This window comes from Catharus ustulatus, chromosome 1 (genome assembly GCF_009819885.2).
Source record: "Catharus ustulatus isolate bCatUst1 chromosome 1, bCatUst1.pri.v2, whole genome shotgun sequence".
In the NCBI taxonomy this organism is placed as follows: domain Eukaryota; kingdom Metazoa; phylum Chordata; class Aves; order Passeriformes; family Turdidae; genus Catharus; species Catharus ustulatus.
In genome coordinates this window covers 139,370,529-139,395,252 of record NC_046221.1, presented here as the reverse complement: position 1 = coordinate 139,395,252, position 24,724 = coordinate 139,370,529, and the positions used below count along the sequence as shown (strand labels likewise).

Genomic DNA, 24,724 nt, shown 5'->3' with positions numbered 1-24,724 from the left:
TCATCTGTAGTCTGAATCCAGTTTAGTAAATATAATAGGAGAGAGTCTTATGAGCTGCATTGTGTGAAAAATACAACTCATGGATTTTAAAAATTATTTTTAGAAAACAATTTCAATAACATTTGCAGTTACATAATATATCAGACTTTTTTTTACTATGCCAAAAACATGGAAAAAACAAACAACAAAGTTGTCTGAATACAGTGGGTCAAAAAAGAGAGGCCAGAGAACTGCATTCCTCTGTCTTTTTCTTGTATACATATATGGACATATATATACACTTCCAAGCTTAAAAAGTTTCAAATTTGCTTTGCAGCTAGATTTGCTAATCTACAAGTTTCTTCCTGGTTCTTGCAAAATTGTCACATAAAAATATTAAATTATATAGTTATATAATAGTTAAATAATTTTGGTTTTCAGAAAAAGTTCAAACCTTTTCCTATCCTGCAAGTACAGAGCATATCTCTTTGTACATACTCCTATGTTCTATTTGTACCACTTCCACACCCATGTATATTTTAGTGCTCAAGAACACACAATACCAAGCCAGAAAACTGGAGTAGCTGTGATTTATGCCAATCATTTACATTGAAGTTAACAGAGATGCCTGATACTATCTCTGTATTTTATTACTCTCAAAGTGCACTTGTGTTAGCCATTAACATACCAGTGCTGGCCACTGCCTTCTCACAGAAAAGAACCCAAAACGCTAGCAACAAAAATATCAGTGGGCATGAAAAAATGTTTAAGAGGCTGAAGAATTGTACATTTGTCTTTGTGTCCAACAATTAATAAAGCCCATAAGATTACAAACCAACCCCTAAAAAAAACTGACAGATTTTTTGTGCTTATGAAAAAAAAATAAAAATAAAAAAGCTTCTGACATTCAACACAAACCCATATAACATGGCTTTTTAATTTCTTTTTTTCCCCCTTCATTTTCTTCAGCATAATCAGGTTTAATAGCACAGTAAGACCCCAAACTTAAGAAATGTTAAGCATTACTTTTGGCCATACTTCAGGTGGTTGAGCTAAGTGAAACTACATTGGAAATGTCAGTGAAGAGCTAGGAACCATGCTCACAAACAGTAAAATCTTTAAGTTGCTCAGGATAACAGTGACATGGATTTAATTTTGCCATGGGAGCTTGGACGTTTTCCATAGAGAAATACACTAAAATAACATGTTACCATTCTGTGTATTTCTGATAATCCTTTTTGTTAAATAATTGAAAACCAAAGTTGAAATACTTACAAGCATTAAATGAAAGACACTGGCAAACAGTTTTGCAAAAGAAAGAAATCGTCTATCCAAAATGTAGTTTAAGAACTGTGGTATGAATTTGTCATAGATAAAACCCTGTGAGGGACATCAGAGAGCCCACAAATATTTAAGGAATGAACCGCAATCTGTATACAGAAGTTAACAAATGTTTCATTACAAATGGGATATGCTTTTCTCAGTAACAGAAGCACACAGCTTGCATTATAGTTACCTTGAGACACTGCTAGAATTAAAAATGCTACAAACAAAAGAAATCTGATTTATATGATATTGGAAAATACTTTTCAACAAAAAGCATTTGTTGAAACCAGATCTGATGGAAATTATATTTATTTACAAACAGTTAAGAAAACTGTATAGAATAATGAGTTCTAAAAACTCTGCTCAGTTGTTTTAGAATAAATTATTTACTGCAGCCAAGACTTTAGATGTTAATTTTGAGTATATAAGACAAAGCAACCTCGATGTATGAATTCAATCATATATTTTAAGAATCAGCAAAGTCAAGTCTGGAAAGAAACTGTAAGGAGTTTGTGTAAAGCAAAGGAATATTACTTCAGTAATTCATACAGAGGAATCACTCCAGCTCTTAACGTAGCAATAATTTTTAAGAACCAGCTGATTATTTTCTCCCATGTTAACAGAAACCCAAACACCTCCCTCATTCCCCCCTGTATTTTACATTTACAGGCGCAATATAAAGCTCCTTGTTCAGGAAAAAGAAAGACTAAAGGGATGTAACTTGAAGAAATGCAAAACCTTCAATAACATTTCTTTATAACATAAAACATGAAACACAACTCATATAAAAAAAAAGAACCTCCACCTTTCAGATTACCCTTTATTTCCCAGTTTTATCTGAAAAAAAATTTCATTGCGTTAAAGTTGCTGAATATGCAAACTGTGAAAGGTTTTCTGGGATTTTTAAGTGGTATTTAATGTTTTTTTCTTTGTCTTTGTACCCTTTCTTGTTTACCTTTTTAAACTTTTATGGTCTATTTAATAATGTTAATGCTGAATCTGAGAACTATTTCAAAATTCTTAGTACACAGTGTCAAAATTCTGTGCTGTTTCAAAAGCCCAGATCATGATGGCAGATCAAGCTGATTAAATATACCTTTTGCAAGGGCTAATCCTTGTGTGCCTATACAATAAATAGGTTCAGGATAATAATCTTACTGAAAACACTTGCCTGATGGTCCCAACATTTTTTTATTTCTTTCAGGTCCCTCAGCCTGTTCCTTACACACACATACAAACAGCAACATCATTAAGAACCAGATCTTAAAATAGTTCGAATTTAGATTTAAAATTTAAATGGGCACCAACCTCATTGCCCGGTGACTGTGGATGAAGTAATGTTAAAATATTGACATTACATTCACCCCACTCTGGGCTGCCCCAGTAAAGCCCAGGGCCACACTTTACTCCTTTAGTCCCTTCACTGGGCATGGTTGGTCTGCACATCACATGGATGGGAGGATGAGACACCTCTCTACTCAAAGAACTCTTCAAATATCAGACATGTTTTCTCTCCCCTGTGGTAAAACAAGAATTGCTTTAGGGAGGAATTAACATACAGGAAAATATTTTTAAATGGGAGAAAGGGCCATTATTATAGTTAAAGCAAGCAAATAGTTAGATTTCATCTCAGTGAAGGAGGTAGATTTCAGTGCTGGTTAAAGAGGAAGAGACATGAGATTTCTGAGGGATTCATTCAAAATGTGCAAACATAGAGAGAAAAAAAAAAGAAAAGAAATTACCCTTCCTAGGGAGAAGATGAGAACAACTGCAATAACCTTATGTCTCAATAAAAACAACCCTATGCATAACAAGTATTTAGAATCTTAGGACTAGGAAGTATCAAGGCAAGAAGTTCAAGAAACAGAGCATTCATGTATATAGAATACAATTGAAAGTTTAAAATTATTAATCAAAAAAACAAACAATTTGTTTGATTTTATTTTGATTGGTTTCATCACAGCACAACTGCGGATTTTTGGAAAAAAAAGGACATGGAAAAAAAATGTGTTAAACAGCATCTCAAACCAGCACAAATGAAATAAATCCTAATCTCTCCTCCACTCAGTCACCCCAAACATATTATAGATTTCAAATCTGAGGTTGTATGAATTTCACATGGGAAGCTCTGCATATACCACATAGAAAAAACTAATTAACTGTATTAGTAATTACAGTGTTACTTCTTGCTGTCTCAATGTTATTTGAGACAGCAAGAAGTATCAGAAGACCAAGGAAACTCCAAGTTCAGGCTGCTGTGTTTCTCTAACTTAACCTTGACTTTGCAGAAGATACGGTAGTTAAGATCACACACAGCTGAGAAATCTTTTTATAGAACAAAGTATAGCACATGAGCAAAGCAGAGACAGCAATGCCCTTGTAGAAGTTTTACTTTAAAACTGCTATTTACTTCTGACCTTAAGCTATTTAATGATGGCATCATAATAAAGTGAAAGAAATGGAGTACATGCTACAATAAATCACATAAAGTACGTAGACTTCGTAGACTCCATTTTGAAGAGATGCATCCCTGATGCCTTGCTCTTAAGTTCACAGCTAAACTGGCCAACCTGAGAAATTCCTGATCTGAACACAATCCAGTTTAAAGGGAGTCTGGAAACCCATTCCCCGTTTAGTTCTAAATCACACAGAGGTGATAGAATGAATGATACCTGAACAATGGAACAATCTTAACCACACTGAATTCAAATGCTTTGTGCATTAACCAGGGCAGTTAAGCACTAACCATGACTGGCTTGCACACACACATCATATTTGCCACTGAACTGGTCCACAGTGCCAGGAAACATTGCAGTGTCCTGCATTGCTGAAGAATGGGCAGCTCCACAAGGTGCCCAAGGTCAGTGGTTCTCCTCACCACGCCTCAACACCGGAGCCCCTCCCAAACATGAGCAAGTGCCCATGGTCAAATCTGAACAGTTTTGAGAGATTTATGAAGCTGCTCTTTGAAATCTCCATCTGCCTCTAAACCAGGGCTTTTAGCCCCACACAAACACATCTCTGTGAGTCTCCATTCCTCCTTCCCATCCCTCCACAAGAAGGACTGGGATGCAGCTAGAGACAAGAACCCAGTTGTGCAAACACATCAGCCAAGCCAGAAGCAGAAAGGAAGAGCTTTGCAGATAAAATGCAAATTAAGCCCTCAAAACAAAGTTTTAAGTAACAATAAATCATTGAGGAAACTCACTTTTTAAATTAAAATATTTTTAATATATGCACTGTTTAAGAATTACTAGACTTCAAAAATACCTTTATCAGTCCTGCTTTTCAACTTTGATCTGTTTAAATTAATTGGTTACTCCTTTGAATTCATTCTTTATTGATACATACTTGTTTTTCTTTCCCCCCAACATATTTAATAAGGTTTCAAAAAATGCAGCCCTGATTAACAACAAATGGATGCTTAAATGACATAATGCCACTGCTCTTTGATAGGAATGTTTCTATGAAGTATATTTCAATTTCCTTTCTCTGAAGAACTACACAAAGAAATTAAAACTTACTGTATGAATCAGGTTCTGTGCTAAGTGAAAGAAAAAATAGAAAAGTAGGTATCACTGTGTATCGAGAACACAGTGATTAAACTCATCAATTAAAGAGAAAAGTAAAGTTATAAAAATTATTTTCTTTTCAAATTTATTTTATTTTTACATTATAAGGAAATGTACTTGCAATATATGTATTTAGGAAAATGAGTTATGTTGAAGATTCCTGTAGAACTCACAAAGAAATCTGAAGTAAAAACAAGTTTCATAGCTAAAGCTGAACGTTTTAAAAGCCAAATTCCAAATATAAATTTAGCTTTGAATAGCTTTTGGTATTAGATAATTAGCAAGCTACATTTCTGAAACTAAATGGGCAGTTCCAGCTGTTATTTTACAATTAGTTTCCACTGAGAGTTTTAAATTAATAACTGCTGCAATAGCCTCAAACATGCCAATGCTAATTAGAAGTGGTGTTTGCATGTAATTCTATCCATAAATATGAATATTTTACTGGGCAAAAGGTCTAAGCAGACTTTTTTTTGCCTCTCTGCTAAACACAGACAAATGTAAAGCAGGAAAAGACTTTATTTCCAAGCCCTACTCCAGAGAGTAGCAGAGAATTCTTACAGAAGATAAAGATGATTTTCCTAAGTCTTTAGACAACTTTATCCTAAAAAACATGTTCAAGTACCATAGCAAAGAGCAGTATTTAGAACTTGCTATTTAGTATGAATATTTTGATTTACACCCCAATTCAACAATTATTAATTCTAAAGATTATTAAATGCAAAAAGAAACAAGATTGTACATTCAAATTATATGCAGAGAGAATTCTGTTACAAAAAATCTTCAGAAATAAAATCATCCTAGTTTGAAATGTGAAAAAAATTAGTAAATAAATTATGGGAGCAATTTCAAAATCTTTGGTGTTACAATTCTTTTTCCTTAACACAGATAGATGAGAACTTAGAAGGATACTAATGCAATCCCATTTCACAATTTATATAGAATAAAAGACATGCTTTTTTAAAAACTAAGAATTTCTTCTCCTAAATTTTTTTCCTATATAACATTACCCTGCAGTTTTAATAATTCTGAAATTTGTGAAAAACTGCAGTAGAGATTTTACAATATACTAAGGCGGATAATTTTCGTAATTCCCTGTGGTACATATAGACAATTTAATAAGCAGCTCACATTTCCCTCAAAAACTATGTGGATATTCTTTTTTCACTGGCTATCTTTGTTGCCTTCATTCAGAGATGAAGAAACTTTGATCGGCATTAACTAATTCCTAATTGCCTACCAGATAAACCTCAACAAAGTATTAAAAACTAAAATACGCAAAATAGAAAATAAGTCTTAATAGAACCTTTGTAAAATAATCAACTCTTTTAAGGAAATTATGCATATTAGGTCCATATTCTGGGAAACATTTAGTTATCTTAATGCTAACTTCTATGCAAAAACAGAGCAGTTTTTAAACTATTATTTGGTTTGAAAAGGAAAATATCAAAAATTAACCATTTTACACACAATAAAGTTATAAAAAATGCAGGTTTTTTGAACAACAATTTCAAGGTATAGTTTTTCAAACATAAACATGTCAAAATATTTCTGAAGAGAAGATGCTTGCAGATGTGGGTGCTGTTGAAAAGTTTTGAAAAGCGTTTGATTTTCCAAACCACATTTGAAAGAAAAAACAGATTTCCACACAGACTTCTGGCTATGTATGTGCTTCTTTCCTTGAATCATTTTTTCCTTCCTTTCACTCCAGCACTATCAGTACAGACACAGAAAATTGTTTATTACTTCTTATTTCACTGATGGATTTTTGTTAACCAATTATGGGCATTACATGATTACTACAAGGATGTTCTAGATAGAGTTCCTTGAAATAAAGATAAATAGCAGCTATTCTGTAAGGAAAATAGCTTTGTTTTGTTATTTGCAAATGTTTGAGAGCTAAACAGTGAAAAAAAGTAATCTACAAATATAAAAAATATTAAAAAGCTTTTATTAATAAAAAGTTCAATGAAAAAATAATAAAATCTACAGCTACCTTTTCACGAGTCAACTCTTTACATGTATTGTTTTTGTGGGGAGGGGTATGTCTAAAGAATTTCCATTTACATTCACAAATTGGAAACAGTCTAGGGACAGCTTTATGCTTTGATCTATGAAAGATCTACACATGAAAATGACCATAGAACACTCAGATCTGGACTATTCAGCTTTGATATATGACATGAATGAAATCCTTGGATCTCAAAAACGATGACTCCTGAGCATGGACAACAATTAGGTTCTTTATTGGCCAAGCTGAGGAAAGCTTGGGATTCTGGTTACCTAAACTCCCAAAACTTGATAGTTTGGCAGTATTATTCCTGACTTTATAAGTAAGACCTTTACACAACAGCCTCCAAACAGCCTCTAGTCTCTAAACTCTTTGTCAGCAATTCCATTTCTGCATTAGCAGTATTGTAACTCAACATTATTTTATTCTATCTCTTCATGGATACTCCCTAAAACTCCATTAATTATTGTTTCATGACAGTTTGCTAAATGCAGCCCTGTTGGGGATGATCAGCAGTTACCTATACAATTGAGCAGAGCATTTGCCCAGTATTTGGTATAACAGGGCCCTTATGCCAATACAGAAGTAGAACCAAATGTCATCTCAATTTCAGCTTCATACTTAAGCATATCCATGCATCTACTTCCTCCTATTTTTTCAGTCAGAGAACCAGAATTTCTGGGTCTTGTGATGAAGTTTTCTCAACCATTTTTCTATTGATAGTGCCCAGTTCTGCTGGTAGCTTAGCACAACTGGTGCTATTCCCTCTTCACACCCCCAACATCCACATATTTTAAAAATTCATTAAAAATTAATCAGTAGCTAAAGCCCACAAAAATATAGTTCTCTCCTTCACTGCTTAACAGAAAGTTCATTTACTCTGACTGACTGCTTCACAGTTTCACTTAACTGCTCTTTCCTCCCTTTAGCCAGGCTAGGCAATTGCCTTACTCGCATTCTTATCCAAAACCTCCTTTATTCTGCTCCCTCACCCCATCCCAAGGCCTTCCGATAATCTGATAATCTTTCAATCAACAGAAATGGCAGTTTCTTGATGGCAATGTACATTCTGGTAATATTTCTGGAACACAAATACAGCTGGAGCTGAAGTTGAAGAATCAGAGAATCATGAAAAATAATGAAAACCAACAAACCAACTTCTACAGTTGACCAGAAAAAAAAAAAAAATCAAAAAAGAGACATTGTCACCAGAGAAAAATGTGCCACCATACTTCTTACAGGAGCCCTAAATTTGCTGTTATGGTGCATGTATCTTTCTTTACTACATATTAATATCAAAACTAAATTAGTCCATTTTCTACTGGAGGAAATACTCTAAGACTTTATATGGCATAAGAAAATTGAAGTTACAATGTGAATACACTTCTTTCCAACTTCCAATAATCACCTGAAACTATATTTGTGGCCAAATGCTTGAGGCACATTGTTTTTCCAACATTCCTTTTCAGTTTAGTTCTCTCTCCAGGCTAGCATGCAAGCTCCTTTTCCTAAGACATAATAGATGGAGTCACTTCAGCCCACAAGCCAAAAGTGGTCTGGTTTATTTAGTATGACCTGGAGCCACACCAAACTTACCCTTCATGCACTGGCATCCTACTAATGATATATGAGCACATCAAGCTTTTCATGTATAAATTCATGGCACAAATTCAAAAGATATTTGGAAATACTACTAAGCCTTTAGCCATGAAAATGTTTCTCAGCCTTTCCTAAAAGAACAGTTTCTAAATGAGAAGCAAAAATTCTTCTTTCTCATGAAGTACTACAAAAGTGACACTAATTGCATGTGGTTATAGTTCAGGCCTCAACAGAAGACTGTTTAAAGCAAAGTGACACCACAAATTAAGTTTGTATCCCCACTTAAGAAACACTGTAAAGACAGTGGTTCAGACAACAATTTATTTTCTTTTATTCTATTAAAAGCAGCAGCATCAAATTAGAGAAGAGAGATTGGAAAAAGAGAAGATGACATGTCGGGATTATTACAATATTGTAGACACTAATTCTTCAGTAACCAACAGTCCTCTGTAATTTATTTTTTTAGAATCTCTTGCACTGGATATTGTACTACTTGCACCTCTGTTAATATTTACTACGAAATCTTTCACCTAAGTAGATGAACTACACATTGTGTGAGTTTGCTCATTTCAGTACTCAATTTTTAAGCATTCTGTATTAGCTCCAGGTTTTTTATCTAGTACATGCACCATGGGCACCTTAAAAAGGGCAAATACTTAATGAGAAGAACACTCATATTTGGAGAAACAAATCCTAGTATTACACCCAACATCACGTGTTAACACTATCCCACTTTTTTTCTTGTATACAGATTGTATGTCGTATGTCCCGCCCAAACCCTTTGCATTATTTTATTTTAAAAAACCCTTAAAAATTATGAAATTAACTTCATTACTTAGAACTCCAACAGTCTAACAGCAGTGACTGCCACATAAAACAATGAAGAGATATCTTCAACCACACTTCTTTAAGTACATTTTGTTCTAGATCAAAGAATTCATAATTAGAAAATTGATCTATTTCAACTCCAAACAAGAATATGAATATTTTTAATTTAAAAAGCATTAATTTTTATTCTCTGAAAATCTCGAAATTTGCTTAAACATATTAAGATAGCCACCTTCTTCCCAAAACACCACCCCCTAACAACCTCAATATTGTCCTACAGAATTCTGCAAAGTAACTTGATGCTCTGCCCTGATACATCTTAGAAACAATAAAGCTAGTATAATTGGATGATTAAAGAAGGAAAGAGAAGACCAAATAATTCGACAGATGATGAGAAATTAGGGAAGTGGTCATTGAAGCTGAGGAAATCACTTCAAGTGGTCACTTTTCAAGCGATCACTCCCCTAATTTTCAAGTGAAAACTCTTTCAAGACACAGGAAGAATGATGTTGGGAGACTGGTCACAAAATGCCAGTAGCAGGATGAGAGATGTCTCTGGCCCAGTGCTTATTTCTGCCTTACTCATGTGGTGTTGTGATTTCTAAAGGAGGACTGGAGCATATTGTAACTGCATTAAAATTATGAAAACCAAATACACACTACACAAATCTTGTCTGGAATATTTATGTATATAAGACCCACAAGATCATAATGCAAAACAGCATCAGAACCTTTAATTAAAGGGGTGATTTGAAAAGCACTGAATTTCAGCATTTCAGGTTAAGCCACACAGGCAAAGATACAGACTCAAAAATGTCAACAGGCATAATTTCATTGATTTTAGAGGCAAATGAGTTGCTTACCCACTGGTTTGTAATGTGCATACAAGGAACATCACACAGTTCCCTGCAGTGACTGAAATGACCTTACAGAAGCTGCTAATTATAGATTATTCCAATTTATGATCAGGCATTTTTCTGATAAAGTTTTTGTTTCTCTGAGGAGAGTAGAACCTACATTTGGGTCTCTGACTCTTAAAGCAGGAGTCTCCTGAGACAGAAAGAGTAGAAGCAGGAAGAGCCTATACAAATATCTCTTTCATCTATGAACACATGGAGAGGTGGATCAGGTCCTGCCACCCAAAGCCACTGTTAGTGCCAGGCTGTAAGACTTCTTCCATGAAAGTTCCATAATACAAAAGATACAATGCTCATTTTAAAACAAAAAGAAAAAAAGAAAAAAAAAGAAAGGATAAACTACTATAACCAAACATACAAGCAAACCTATTAATTTAAATGTTTCCACATGGAAATATGAAGAAAAAGACTCTCTTACAACTTCTAAGTGATCAGAAGTGAAACTGGAGATATTTCATGGTCTCCTAAAAATCCTAGTCTTGACAAAAGTAAAACTTGCTGTCATTTTCTAGGCAGTAAATGTTTTACTGCTGGGAAAAGATTTTGATGTTTGTAATTTCTATTGAAGAGCACTATGAAGTAGTTAAAAATATTGCCACATCTGAAAAACAGACCAACGGGAAGTATAAGACACTTGTTCATCTGTATTTCTGTGACTTTTCTCACTTGGTATTATTTGCAACCCTACTTTCATGTCTGGCAACAGTGCCAACTCTACTAAGGATCATATATTACTTTTATCATGTTGATTACATATGTTCACCAGTTTTGCTGCCTATATACGATTAGTGTGGTTTGCACATACTTAGTGACACAATCCAGAGCATGACATTTTCACAGAAAATGTGTTTACTGGGAAAGAGCTCCTTAGAAGTTTGCATTCCTTTAAGCTTTGATCTACATGACATCAAGAATCCTACAGTTTGAATATATATTTACCATTTATATTGTTAAGATCTATCTCCTTCTAACTATATGGCTACTGAACACTTTGGAAGTCACAAAAAATTTCCTTTTCTCTAAGGTGAACTTTGTAGTAGCTGAATAAAAGAAAGCCTCTTAAAATGTTCTCATCTGAGAGTTTAAACTTCATAGTGATTTGACATTTAAATTCTGTTATTCATCAGCACTTCACAGCAGAACTTGATTTGTCTAAACAGATTTGAAAGCCCACAAGTGAAGAAAATCAGAAAAACCTGGTTTTGAATATCAAAAGATTGTATGTGAAAAGTATTTTTACAGGCTGCACGTACCAGTTTTATTGAACAATTAACTTCTCCCAGAATGAATTTTTCTGAGACCATATACGAAAAGCCAAACCCCTCCCCTGACACTTACTGATAAATGTCTTTTCTGAGCACAGCTCTGCTAAGAGGGTTGTCAGCCTGAGGAGCCATAGAGACAGATCCAATCTTGAGAACCAATGTGTCTTCTTTAATTGATGGATTAGCTGTAGTTAGGAGAAGAGAAAATATGTGTTTGATTAAAAGTCAAATGCACATACCAGGAACCCTGACAAACTATTTCTCAAAAAAATGTACATAAGAATATTTGCTAAGGATTCAATTTAGCACGGGAGCAACATAAAATCTATAGCCCTGCTGTGATACATAAAGACAAAACTATTGTAATTTCATTTCCCCAGAGTTTTATCACACCACTGAATCCTAGTCTGTGACTTCTCATTTCTCTGACACTTATTTTGGGGGGGTTGGGTTTATGTCAAAATTACTTCAGACATTTTATCACAGATTTGTGATCTGTTTGTTTCTCCAATAACTATTTGCTGAAATATCAGCATATAAACCACTCTGAATTGTGCACCCTTTTTATTATGGGCCTATATTTTTAGATGTAAAGTATTACAGGATATCACAGTATAACCATCCTGGTAGCCTTCAGAATCGCCTGCAACACATATGAAAAGTTCAAACACAAGGACTGAAACAAGAGAATCTGAAATCTGACACATATACAAAGAACAAGATGATGGACAGTAAATTTCACATCAGTAAAAAAAATTATTCCAAGAAGAAAAATCTCTGCTTTCCACTTATCACCATAATTTTCAAATTTCAGCCACATCTAAAGTTTCTTAGTTCTAAAAGCAGTGGTCATATTAGATAGAAAACCAAAGTTCTGCCCAGAAATAAAACAGCACCATATTTTTTGTAGAAAGCTAACTCAGCAGGCACAGACAAAGCACTTGGAAAAGGTTGTGCTCAGAAGACTCCATATTAACTAGGAAACTGCAGCATGTGTGATGCAAGTTCAAAGTGTTCATCATCTGAAGGGAAACTGTTCACTGCAACACCTGTGTGAGCTGTAACAAGGATGGAACGACATCACACCTGCTCCCACATCCAAGGAAGTTCTGCAAGACTCTCATATGTGAGTTTTGAAAACAAGATTGCAGTAGAAGATGGTTAAAATATTTTACTGAAGTGTGGTAAGAACCAGCAAAATCTATAAGTTTAAAAAAAAGGTTTCTTCACACCCAGTAATGTCTTGGTGAATAAGACACCATGCTTTGCAGCTACACACATATAAAGACATGTATATTTCTGAACAGATCTAAGAAATCACAGAAATTCTAATATGATATTTTCAAACTATTACAGGGAATACTCCGGTAATTATGTGACAAAGTGGGAACACAAGTTCTGATACACAAGTGTATTAGCACGTAAGTGATCTATTTAAAAGAACCATATGTACTTAGAAAGTAAAGACAAATCCTTTAGCCCCCCTTAGAAATAAGATGCAATAGTTAAGCTGATGAAAACCTCCATTTTTTTACTAAATCTGAACTCACATTTTCAAAAATTAGTAAGGCATTGTAAGGCCAATTTTAAATAAGAAGAAATCACAGATATTAACACAATTGGCTGGTTTCTAAAGTCACATGAATTCATAAAATGAATTCATATCTCCATTCATTAATCCATGCTTTTCAAAATATGGGAATAATGTAGTGAACAATCACAATCCTTTGAGATATTAAAAAATTTGACGGGAAAAACATCTATGCTATATTTTAAAAACATATGTACAATTTAAGTATACTTACAATATAATACTGTACATACATTACTTCATCCTTAAAATGTAAGTACAATCTAGGAAAATCCTACAGACTCAAGTGTAAAGAGGATGTTCACAATCTCATTTAGTTTTATGCACTTATCTCAGTCATCTTTTTGCTGAGCTAAATATATTACACTCTTTTAATCCTTCCTTTTAAGCCTCCTTGTCTAGCACTTAACATTTTTGATACTTTTCAGCACCTTCTCTCCTTTTATCAATACTCAGTTTTACAATAGAAAGCAAATTGGACATGATATTCCAGCATCTGCAATATGCAGAAGTACAGCTACCTCCCTTATTTCTTTTCCCTCAGTCCACTGTGACCCTCAAGCTGTTCCAGCCACTCTTTCCCAGGACAGTCCCTCCAGTCCTGAAGACCCAGTGTGTGTAAACTGTTCCCTTGATTTATAACTTCAGCTTTAGAAGATTTACTGTATTTTCTACAAGCAGTGATGTAAGCACAGTAACCCAGATGCATGGCCTCAGGAAATACTTTGCAACATTTGCTGATGATAGCAGCAACAGTCTTAGATTTACTTTCAGACTACTAACACCAATTTCATTTATTATTCCCAATTGATGAGTTTTTGTGGGATGTTTTTTTAGATTCCTGGTTAGCCATTTTTGATTCATTTAACATTTCCACAGAGAGAATATGGGGATGTATTTAAATTAAATGCCATGAGACAAAATGTCCAACTCCCTAGAAAAGTCTAAGCACATCAAATCTTTGCAAACGTTTTATCAACTAAGAATTGAAACCACAATGAAGAATGGAAATCAGATGTTTTTTAGAAGTATAATTTTCCATAAAACCATATTTATTATAATGTAACAAAAATGTAATTCTTTATTAACCGAATCCTGCAATATTTTTTTCCTTTATGCTCTCTGAGGGAGAACAATAAAACTACCTGTCTTAATTTTATTTGAACATTACACTTTTTATTTTACTAGCTAAACCTTCAGCTGTCTAAAACCTGTTCTTCCAAGGTGTGTTAAAAATTAGCCTCAGAATACCAAGACCCCTGAGCACAACTTACTCAGCCTGACTGATTTGAAACTTTAATAGTAAGTGAGGAGGATGTTACAGACCATATGTTATGACAGACTTCAAAGCAGAAAATCATGCTCATGTGACAAGAATATATCACTTCTACAAATGCAGGACATACATTTATTCAGTGTGCTGCCTTTTCTTTTTCACTATCAACAAATTTATCATGTCCTTTATAGTGATTCCTGATATTTTGCTCCTAGTACATACAAAAAAAGGAGTTGCTATTGTCCTCAAACCAGCCAGATGTGGATTTTTCTGTCTTTACAACTTCTTATCAGTTTTTTGCAATTTACAATTTCTGCTTGTAATCTTCTGCTATGCAGCAATTCTTGTTCCTACTTGTTATATATTGCTTTCATATATTTAGTTACCTTTACTTCATCGCTGAGTAAGTGCAGGCTGTTGGCCAGAGCTTGAAACACCACCTGATGTATTAACAAATCAAACTTGGAGAAAGTAGCATTGCTTTTTGCCAAGGATAGAATGCTGCCCTCAAATCTACCATAAAAACAAATGCTAACTGGTTTTGCTGCTGCAAAAACCATTAAACTAAAATACTATCGAGTCGTGTGGGTGTAGCCATGCATGCATGTATGCAAATTCCTCAGAAGAAGAAACATGATTTTGATTATTTCAGTGTTTGTCTACTATAGTTCATTGAGGAAGTTGCGAGTGAACAACAGATTTGCTTTTTTTAAAAAACTAACTATACGTGTAAAGTCACAATTACTTGTGGGGTTTGGGAGGATACTTTTTGTAGCTATCAGTACGCACAGGTTATAAACAGCAGACAACTGACTAGAAGAGAAACTAAAATAATTTCTCTGCTTTTACTGCAGTGATCACAAACTGAAAAACACAAGCCTTATTGGACTGAAAAATCTCTCCTAGTCAATAAACAATGAATGAAGATCTCATGGAAGTATATCTCTAGAAGATATAACACTTTTCTAACCTAACACAACAGAGATGTGGGTCTTATTCAACTATTGTTTCTAATTCTATTGTTCTTGAAGACAATAAGCAGGAGAAGAGAGAAGCCATTTTTTTCATCTTCAAAAACAAATGAAACTTTGGGGTGAAAGAAGAAATGAAAGAACAGCACCAATTTCCAATGATGCTATTTCAGAGTTTTCCAGTGGAAGAGTGCAGCTGGCTTTTTTATTAAGATAATCTTTAGCATAATAATCTGATAATATTTTTGCTTGAAAAGCACTGTTTTTCTTCCTACATTGAGTGCTTAACCATGGCAATTCTGTTCCTTGCAAGCATTCTTAAGCAAGAAACAGCAAAAAGACAAAGTTTTTTGTATAATTTCTTTCTAATGAAGTATACAGCTACAGAGCTACAAAAACATACTTTTACAAAAGATTTCCTTGACAGCATGCCCTAGAACTCCCTTCCAACTAGAATCATAATTCTTTCTTGCCAAGACAGCCAGTCTAATTTTATCTTCCTGTGTTTTCAGCAATCCCAGTTGGAAAATTGTAGAGGATGCTGGCAAAAAAATGATCTATGTAAATTCTCACTGCGTGCACTTCTTGCAATTAGGTTATGAGAAAAATATAAAGACTATCCTCTCAGGATTATATTGTGTGCTGTACATAATGGTAAAAAAAGGCTCCATACCTACAGAACTTATGTAAAGTTATGTTAAACTTATGTATCAAGATATTAGCAAAATACTATTATTTTAATCTCTAGGAGAGTTGTGAGAAGTGAATATACTCCTATGAGCTGTTACATGGTCCAATTTTACTATCAGCATCTCTATTTTTATATAAAGATTGTAATAGGGATGGAAATATAGTTTTACATACAAAGGGAAAACAATATCTTACAGAACAAGTTTTATCCATCAATCAAACAGATATTTATGAAGATCTTAACCACCCAAACTCTGTAAATACCTGAAAGCCTCTTGCACAAGAGAGCTGGAATAGCTTCAGCTAAAATGCTAAACTGTTGGGCATCATCCATAAGCTACATTTTAATAGTATTTTCCAAATTAAGCTATCTACTTGCTTTACTACTACATGGTTTTCCAGGTGTCAATGCTCACGAGAGCTCAGGCTCCCTGCTTACACTCCATTGCTGGAACAGATGTCTATGGAACACTGCACTGATACCAGTGTAATGAAAGATGACACAGAATCACCACTGCAGAACTGGCTTAAGTTCTCTTTCCATAATTTTTGACCACTCTTTATAATCAAATTTTAAATGCAAACTCTATAGGTATCAAAGCAAGGATTAAATAAACAGCTGAAGGAAATTTCAAGCAAATGTGCAGAGAAGTAGCATGAATGTTAGATGTTTTCTAACTCTGACCTTTAAAACTGAAGCAATGGTCAGTGATTTAACTAGAAGTATTTGTCTACAATACTGAACAGCAAAAAAAATCTAACATAAAATACTGTACCTTCTGTAATATGATGATCTTCCTCACTTTTGGGAAAGAAGACTCTTATTACACCTGTGTTGATATAAATCAGAGGCAAGTTGCGGGAAGTCAGAGCATGAGTCCTCATTGGTTGGCCTGGTGACTTCCTTTTCTCCTTTTGACTCCTTGGCAACCTGGCTTGAAAAATGCTTGCAATTGCATTCAGCAAAGGAAAACAGAGGACCACATCAAAGGCCTGAGCAGAGAGAAGGATCTCATGGAGAAAATGAGGAGAACCATCAGTGTGACCTTCTGACAGCTTATGGAATGTTCTTCGTTCGTTTCTCGATATCAGTTTGTGCCGGACATTTTTGGTCACCGCTTTGGTGTAAGTGAGGGAAAGAAAGCCATGTTGCTGATGTGAACCATCTAAAAGTTTTGCAGTTGTCTGTTTCAAGGAAAAATAAATAAATAAATACACTGCTGCAAAAATCTACATGTAACATTCATCAATTACCATATTTCTGGTTATTCAGGATTCTTCTTTTTAGTAGCTTTCTACAGTCATTTAACAGTAAAAAAAAACCCAACAAAACACCTTCAATTTTTTTGAATGCACAGTTTGTCCACAGTTTGTTCTCTGCATTTGGTCATCTAAAACTATGAATTTTTGAACCTATTTTTCTTTTCTAATTACTTATGTTTCACGAAACTCACATCTAATAAGAAAAAAAACTCCATTTATTCAAGAAATTAAACTTACCAAATCTTTCTGATATTTTTTAACACAGTTATATATTTTGATTCTTCCTTCAATTAAAACATTTGTAGATCTCACTCCCTTTGCATTGCTGTATAGCTCTTAAAATATCACGGGGGTGCTAAGATAGCTTCACCCCATTCCAACATGGGTGTATAAACCACCCATAGTCACCTAAATAAGTAATAACTGGTTTTGCCTCATCACCTCTGAGTATTTAATGAAAATAGCTGTACCACATGTCAAAGCACATAATTTCAATATACATTGCATTGTACTTTAAAAAAAGCAGACTCCTTTACTTAACACAGGTTTGTCATGCTAAAGACAACAATTAAATGCTTAGCTCCCACAAGATGTATAAGACAGTTTCCATATTACCTTTGAAAGTTTTTAAGTAATTTTTAATAAAGGAAAAACACAAAAAACATTATTTTAACAATATAATAAACATGTTGACAGAATTCTTTAACATTATTTAAATATTGGCTTTAATCATGTAAGCATAAATGAAAGCAACTATATTTTGCAAGTAGTTGCTTCTTTCAGCATGTTATATTTGATGGAAATCAATTTAATAAAATTTAAACATTGTTAGCCGAAGAAAATCATCTCTTTCTTAAATAAACAGGATATATAGTTTAAATGATGGAAAACTGGAAGATTTTAAAATTAAATAAATTTTTAAAAATTGGTAAATTAATTTACTATAAGTACTGAATCAAACAGAATAAGAGAAAGTATTCCAAATCAATTTTCATGATGAAAATAAATCAGACCATCCAGAACTTTCACTAACATAAAATAATTCCATAGACCCACAGATAAAGAGGCCAATTGTCATAAGACATAAAGTTCTTCAAGGATAAAGAGGCAAGAAGGAAGCATCTTAAATACCTCACACTGAGATATTCTGAATCAGCAAGTAATCTTCCAAGCTTTTAAAAGAAAGACTCAAATATGGAATTAATTGTTGCACTATCATAATTAGAGAAACAATTTTATAAGGCTGCATAAAGGTATACTGCAGTAACACCAAGTACTTTAATCCCTAAGTAGATATCAGAATTACACTAAAAAATGCAGCATTTAGTACCGGTTTTTCTTCAAACATACTGTGTGTGTTCACTTCTAATAGAAATGAATCTCACTGACTTCAGTGATCTGTTGTTATGTACACAGAGTTGTGAACCATCAACCCTCATTCCCTTACCTACTAATACATGACAACTATTACTAAAGGAGAAGGTGGAAATAACACAAGTTCCATAATCAATATAAGTAAGAAATATATTCAGTACAAAAAAAAATTAGACCCCAAGAAATTAATTTAAGGGTGTTTTTTTCTTTTTTGCCATCATTTATTAGTGAAAGTTCTGTATTCAAAAAATTTTAAAGGATTCTTACAGAGGGAAAGAAGCCAGAGAAGTTACTGAAAGGATCCTGCTTGCTGATAGGTCGAACCAACAAGGTACGTCTGTTCAGCTTGTCAGTACAGGAAAGGAACACACCTCCACATTGCCCCAGAGACCAAGAATCTTCCCCAAGGCTTGAGGTAATGAACCAGGCATGGAAGATAGGAAGAAAAAAAAAAAAAAAGAAACAAAAAAATTGATATAAGCAAAAAAAAATTGTTTACATTTAGCTTGCATGTTTTGATGTAACTGCAAGATAAACTTGTGTCATACCTTTTCCTAAAAAGCTGAAATTCAACCAGATCAAACAAAAAAAAAAGAAATTAAAAAAGGTAACTGTAAAATTTTACGTGAAAATACAACCTACAGCAAGAGGTCAAGACACATGAGAAGAAAAGTATAGTAAAATCCTGTGTGTAGAAAAGAGATTTACCCTGGATTTTCAGCAGACAGCTTTAACAGAACAAGGAGAAGAAAGATTACAAGAACAAAGGCACTGTGAATGTAAAGCTGTATTCATATATTACAAAATTGGTATTATTTAGAAAAAGTTAGCTTTTAAGTGTTAAAATGTGCCTTGTACTACAGTTCTTGTAATCATTCTTTCTAACATAGAGGAGAACAAAGTAAAGTAATTTGCTTAAGAAGAGTTATTCGGGTAAGCACCTTAGTTCAGTACAGAAATCTCACCAAAAGTTTTTCTCTGCATTGTAGAAAAATTCCTTCAAAATGTCCTGACTGCCAATCTCCCCCTGGCCTGGAAGAAAGAAAGTTCACCTTGTCTATTCTCTACTTTTGGTTTTAGTCCACAGAGATTTACACACAGGAAAGGTACTCCAAACAGATTAGAAAATATAAATGAGAACAGTGACAATTTCGTCAAGTGGGATGTGTTTTGAGTTTGTTGGGGTTTTTTAGGTTTTTGGTTGGTTGGTTGGTTGGTTTTTCCTCCAAAGCTTAAGAGGAACTGGCTACTGGGCTTTCACAGAATCATAGAATATCTTAGGTTGGAAGGGACTCACAAGGATCATTGAGTCCAACTCCTGGCCCTGCTCAGCACCATCCCCAGGAGTCACACCATGTGCCCAAGAGCATTGCCCAAACACTGAACTCTGTCAGGCTGGTGCTGTGACCATTTCTCTGGGGAGCAGTTCCAATGTCCAACCACCCTATGGGTGAAAAACCTTTTTCTGATATCCAACCTTAACCTCCACTGACACAACTTCAGGCCATTCCCTTGAGTCCTGTCATTGGTCACCACTGAGATCAGTATCTGCCCCTCCTCTTTCCCTCCTGAGGGAGTTGAAACTGCAGTGAGGTCTCCCCTCAGCCTCCTCCTCTTCTCCAGGCTGACCAGACCAGATGCTGCTCACATGGCTTCCCTTCAAGGCCCTTCACCCTCTTTGTTGCCCTCCTTTGGATACTCTCTAGTAGTTTAATAACTTTCTCATATTGTGGTGCCCAAAACTTCACACAATATTCAAGGTGAGGCTGCCCCAGCGCAGAGCAGAGCAGGACAATCTCCTCCCTTACCCGGCTGGGGATGCTGTACCTGATGCATCACAGGACATACTCAGCACTCCTGCATTGTGACATGATTTTAAAAGATCTTTTAAAAAATTTAATTAGCAAATGTTATATTGTATTATACCATATGCAAACAATAGCTGCATTTGTAATTTATGCAAAAAGGCAGGAATTGAAAAAATTTTTAAGACAGCTCATCAGGAATAAAATCATAAAGAAGCAATGGTAATGTCGCTAGATTGATACTAAATCTCCTTCCTATTGTACACTGGGAACAATAACATTCAATAAGACCTTGCAGACATTGGTTCCCAAGTCAAAATTATTTGTGCTCCTAAATATTTTAGTCATTTTCAATGTCACCAGCAGTGCTGAAGCTTTTAACTATGTTTTTCCTCTCAAGGAGTAACACAACTCTTCTATTTTCTCGTAATTCACAATTGAATTTGTCGATCTGTAATGGCAAATACTGCCCTAGCTGGTCAAAGATGACACAGGCTCTCTGTCTGTCCAGACTGGTGTGTTCATGGCCAATAAAAGTTAGAAGATGGCACATGCAATCTGTCTGCGGAACCGTGTGCCTGGGTGTTAAGTGACACAGTCATGTTGGTGTAGCAAACTATCCAGACAATCATCAACTGAGCTCTCTTCATTCATTACATTAACTCTGCTTTGCCACAGCAACAGATGTTTCTGAAAAACTGACTTATTTCTCTTTAGCATGTAAGAATAATGTAGCATAAATCATTAAATAATGGCACTTGCTAACACATCATGAACCAATATTTCAGGAATTTCCCATTCTAAAGTTAAGCTTAAATGAAATATTTTGGTCTAAAGGATCAAAAGAGCAGTAAATGTGAAAAAAACCACTCTCCTAAATTTATAATGATTTCTATGTATTTCTTTGGAATTGGATCTAATTCTAAGGAAACATAATTGTGATTTTTATTACTTAAAAGGTTAAAATAATTTAACTGAAATTTAATATCTACCTTAAATTAAGAATTGTGAAGAAAAAAACCCAAAACACCACCTGCCTTTATCTTTCAGTCTGAAATTAAAGCATCACAACTCACAGGAATTACCTGTTTCTGTAATGGTCAATATTGAAGCTTTCTATTTTGCATTTGATTTTGGTATAGACATCCTGCATATCCACTGAGGCACTGAGATCTTCTAATTCACTGACAATACAGACTTCTGCAATAGTAAAAAAAACCATTAGTTATTAATCTGAAACTCTAAGGATTTTAAGCAAGAAATATATCTGAGACTACATTTCGTAAATAGGATGATGTTACTTCTAGTCAGAGTTTTCTCATAAAGCCTTTTTTGATTCAAGTATCACACTAGAATCCAAACCCTTTTATACAAATGTATTGAGAAACTTATATATGGGGTTTCTAGTTCAGGTATTTATAGCATAATTCTTTGGGGGAAAATGAAAAAAATATTTGCCAAGATAGTTACTCTAATTATACTAGAGTTTGCTTCATCTTGTGTAATTAGTTCTTTAAAATCAAAGGTTCAAGTACATTTCTTGAAAATTAGCCTTAAAAATTAGTCACTTTATTTTTTCACATTTCGCAATGATGGCAACAATGTTAATAGCTAAGCAGCAATATTTCCTAGAAAAAAACATTGAAGTCCAGCAGTTTATGGAATCTGAGTTTCTTTCAAACAATTACTCTTTGATGATAATTCAACTATATCTAAAGAGAAAAAAGAGATCAGCTGTGTACAACACATATTTTTCTTTTCAATACAGTTGAAACTTTTCCACTGAACCCTGCAATAAATTTCCTTTGACTTTAATGATTATATCATGGTGATTATATTAAATTGAAATTTAAAAGTATCAGTAATAAAGTACAATGGACTATATATGGACATACACAAAATACATTACTAAATCATATCAAAATGAAATGATTGTTTCTAAGAAAATAAATGCAGCACTCTAGGCAAATTAACCAACTTTTTTTCAATTCAATTTAATCCTCTGTCCACGTGGACAGAAAAGTTTATGCCAAAGAACAACACTGAATTCTAATTTGCATACAGTAACCTAACTACAGTTAGCAACAGTTTGTTGCTGTTATTAAAAATATAGCTCCAACCCATTATTTCTGTGATATAGTGTTCGGTAATGTTGATACAAGCTCTGAATAGCTAATACTGTGCTGCAAAATAGGCTGTGCTGCTTGGAATTTAAAATGGTATACATTAGGCAGAAAAATGCAGAGTACCTGTGCCATTATTTCTAGGATCAGGAGCAAACAACTTTACAGTAATTTTTGGCAACATCCACTGCATCCACAGGCTGACACGTCCACTTGAGACTCCAATATTGCTTGTTGTTTGTTCCAATGTAATGGAGTCTGAGAATGGAGAATCATCACCACCCTGAAGAGAATCACCCTATAAAACAAAAGCAATAGTTGAGGAAAAAATGAATATTGCTTCTCACCACTTCTAGGTTTTTTTCTATTTCAACTGATACGGATGCACAAACTATAGAAATACAGATTCCCAAATAGTATATTTGAATTAAGCCATTTGGAACACCAGGAAAAGATAAAACAGAGTGTTTTTCCCTTTTCTTTGGTAGAGATACCAGACTATGGCATAGACTAAATAGTAAAACTGTAAGGTTTTATGACAGGTCTCCTTGGCATAGCACTATTGCCTTATTAACTCTATACTATGGAAACACTCTTCAATTTAAAACAAAGGCTAATAGAATATTTGGAGATGCAATAGAAGAAGAGATATGGAGGCTTGCACATATCTGAAAAGCAAAGGAAGGAAGAGTCACTGGAAGGACCAAATGAAAGGTCACCCAGTAAGGCCATAGCACCTACACTAGGTCATTTTTTTTCCCCTTGTACATGCTTCCTTATAACTTCTTGGAAAAGAGATTTCAGAAAATAATAACTTTTTGTAAGAATTGGAAATATTTTATTTGCTACCTTTTAAATACTTCTGTTTATAAAATTATTGTCACTTGTACTATTCTTAAATGTAGGAAATGTTGACAAATGAGCATGTAGAAGCTTCTGTGCATCAATAGTCTCTGTTACTTCCTTAAAATTTTAAGGGTTCAACAAAGAAGACAGAAAATTTAATGTTTTTAGGAGAAGATGATGATAAATGAAAGCTATACTGAAAATTCTGTTACGTGGGCTTATTAGAACAATGCAGGCATGTTCTGATAATATTTACCAGCCAAAGGACTTCATCCTGCTCTTTTGCTGGATCTTCCAGACAGGCAAAGAAAGATGCAAACATATAACTGCTCATCAGCCCCCAGTGTTTACAGCCTATTAAACTGAATGCAAGGGATACATAAGTCACTAATGTCATCCAGAAGCTACTGAATATCCAGGAGCATCTCCACTTGCAACTCCACCATGTGTTGCAAGTTTTTTTCATTCAAGCACAAAGAAAGGAAAAAAGTTTATTCACTTTGATCCACTAAGATCAAGTTGTTTCTAGGATTAACAGACCAATAAACAACCAAAGTCCTATCTTTCACTGAAGGTTTGTGGGATTAGGCATTGTAAATTATGATGAACAACATGTTTGAGATTTATCTAATTAAAACCAAGACTATTTCTATAGAAGACACATATCCCAGAAGGCAGATCTACACAGTAAGCACTATAATTGGACTGAAACCATTTTAACCTGTCAGGAAACATTCAGAATGCATTTGTTTCAACATCAGATGTCCCAGGAAAGCTTGCTGTCAGTAGCATAATTCAAATCTGATAGTACTTGCCTCATTGTGCAGTGCAAGGCTTGAAAATGCAAGTATGGAAGTTCTGTTAGCAATCTATTTTCTGGATGGGTAGGACCTTTCCCATACCTAATGACATAGCTCGTATGGAAGCATTTATGTTGACAAATCACATTTTCATTCAACTCAGGCCTACAATTTAATTATAGGTTTTCTAAACTATAAAAGGATACAGAGACAAACAGCAAAGGTACTTTATCTGCATGCAGTAACCTTCACCCTTGACAAACTCAGTGATATTTACTACAACTGGGAAGAAACCATCAACACTGTCAATAGCTTACACAGAGAACTTAGCATTCCAGATAATCATTTGTATGAGGAAGGGAAAGCTTGTCCAACTAACCAATGTATATTTCTAGAAAATAACACCTAAACATGTGACTATAATACCTAGACCAGCTCAGCAGATGTAATATTAAGTGATGCAATGAAAATTAAGATTCAGTTTACCT

The 24,724-nt window shown here is 34.3% G+C and overlaps 1 protein-coding gene across 5 annotated transcripts in view; it reads right to left on the bottom strand.

Annotated features, from left to right (window-relative positions):
* The window catches only part of VPS13B (vacuolar protein sorting 13 homolog B), a 427,554-nt gene that overhangs the window by 164,442 nt on the left and 238,388 nt on the right, over positions 1-24,724 (bottom strand). For all 5 annotated transcript variants that reach the window (XM_033079391.2, XM_033079426.2, XM_033079417.2 and 2 more), the window contains exons 26-30: positions 22,717-22,888; positions 21,553-21,667; positions 18,930-19,071; positions 16,802-17,210; positions 11,571-11,682 (exon numbers count right to left, since the gene is read on the bottom strand). In XM_033079391.2, coding sequence (XP_032935282.1) covers positions 11,571-11,682; positions 16,802-17,210; positions 18,930-19,071; positions 21,553-21,667; positions 22,717-22,888 — 950 coding nt within the window. The remainder of the gene's footprint in view (positions 1-11,570; positions 11,683-16,801; positions 17,211-18,929; positions 19,072-21,552; positions 21,668-22,716; positions 22,889-24,724) is intronic.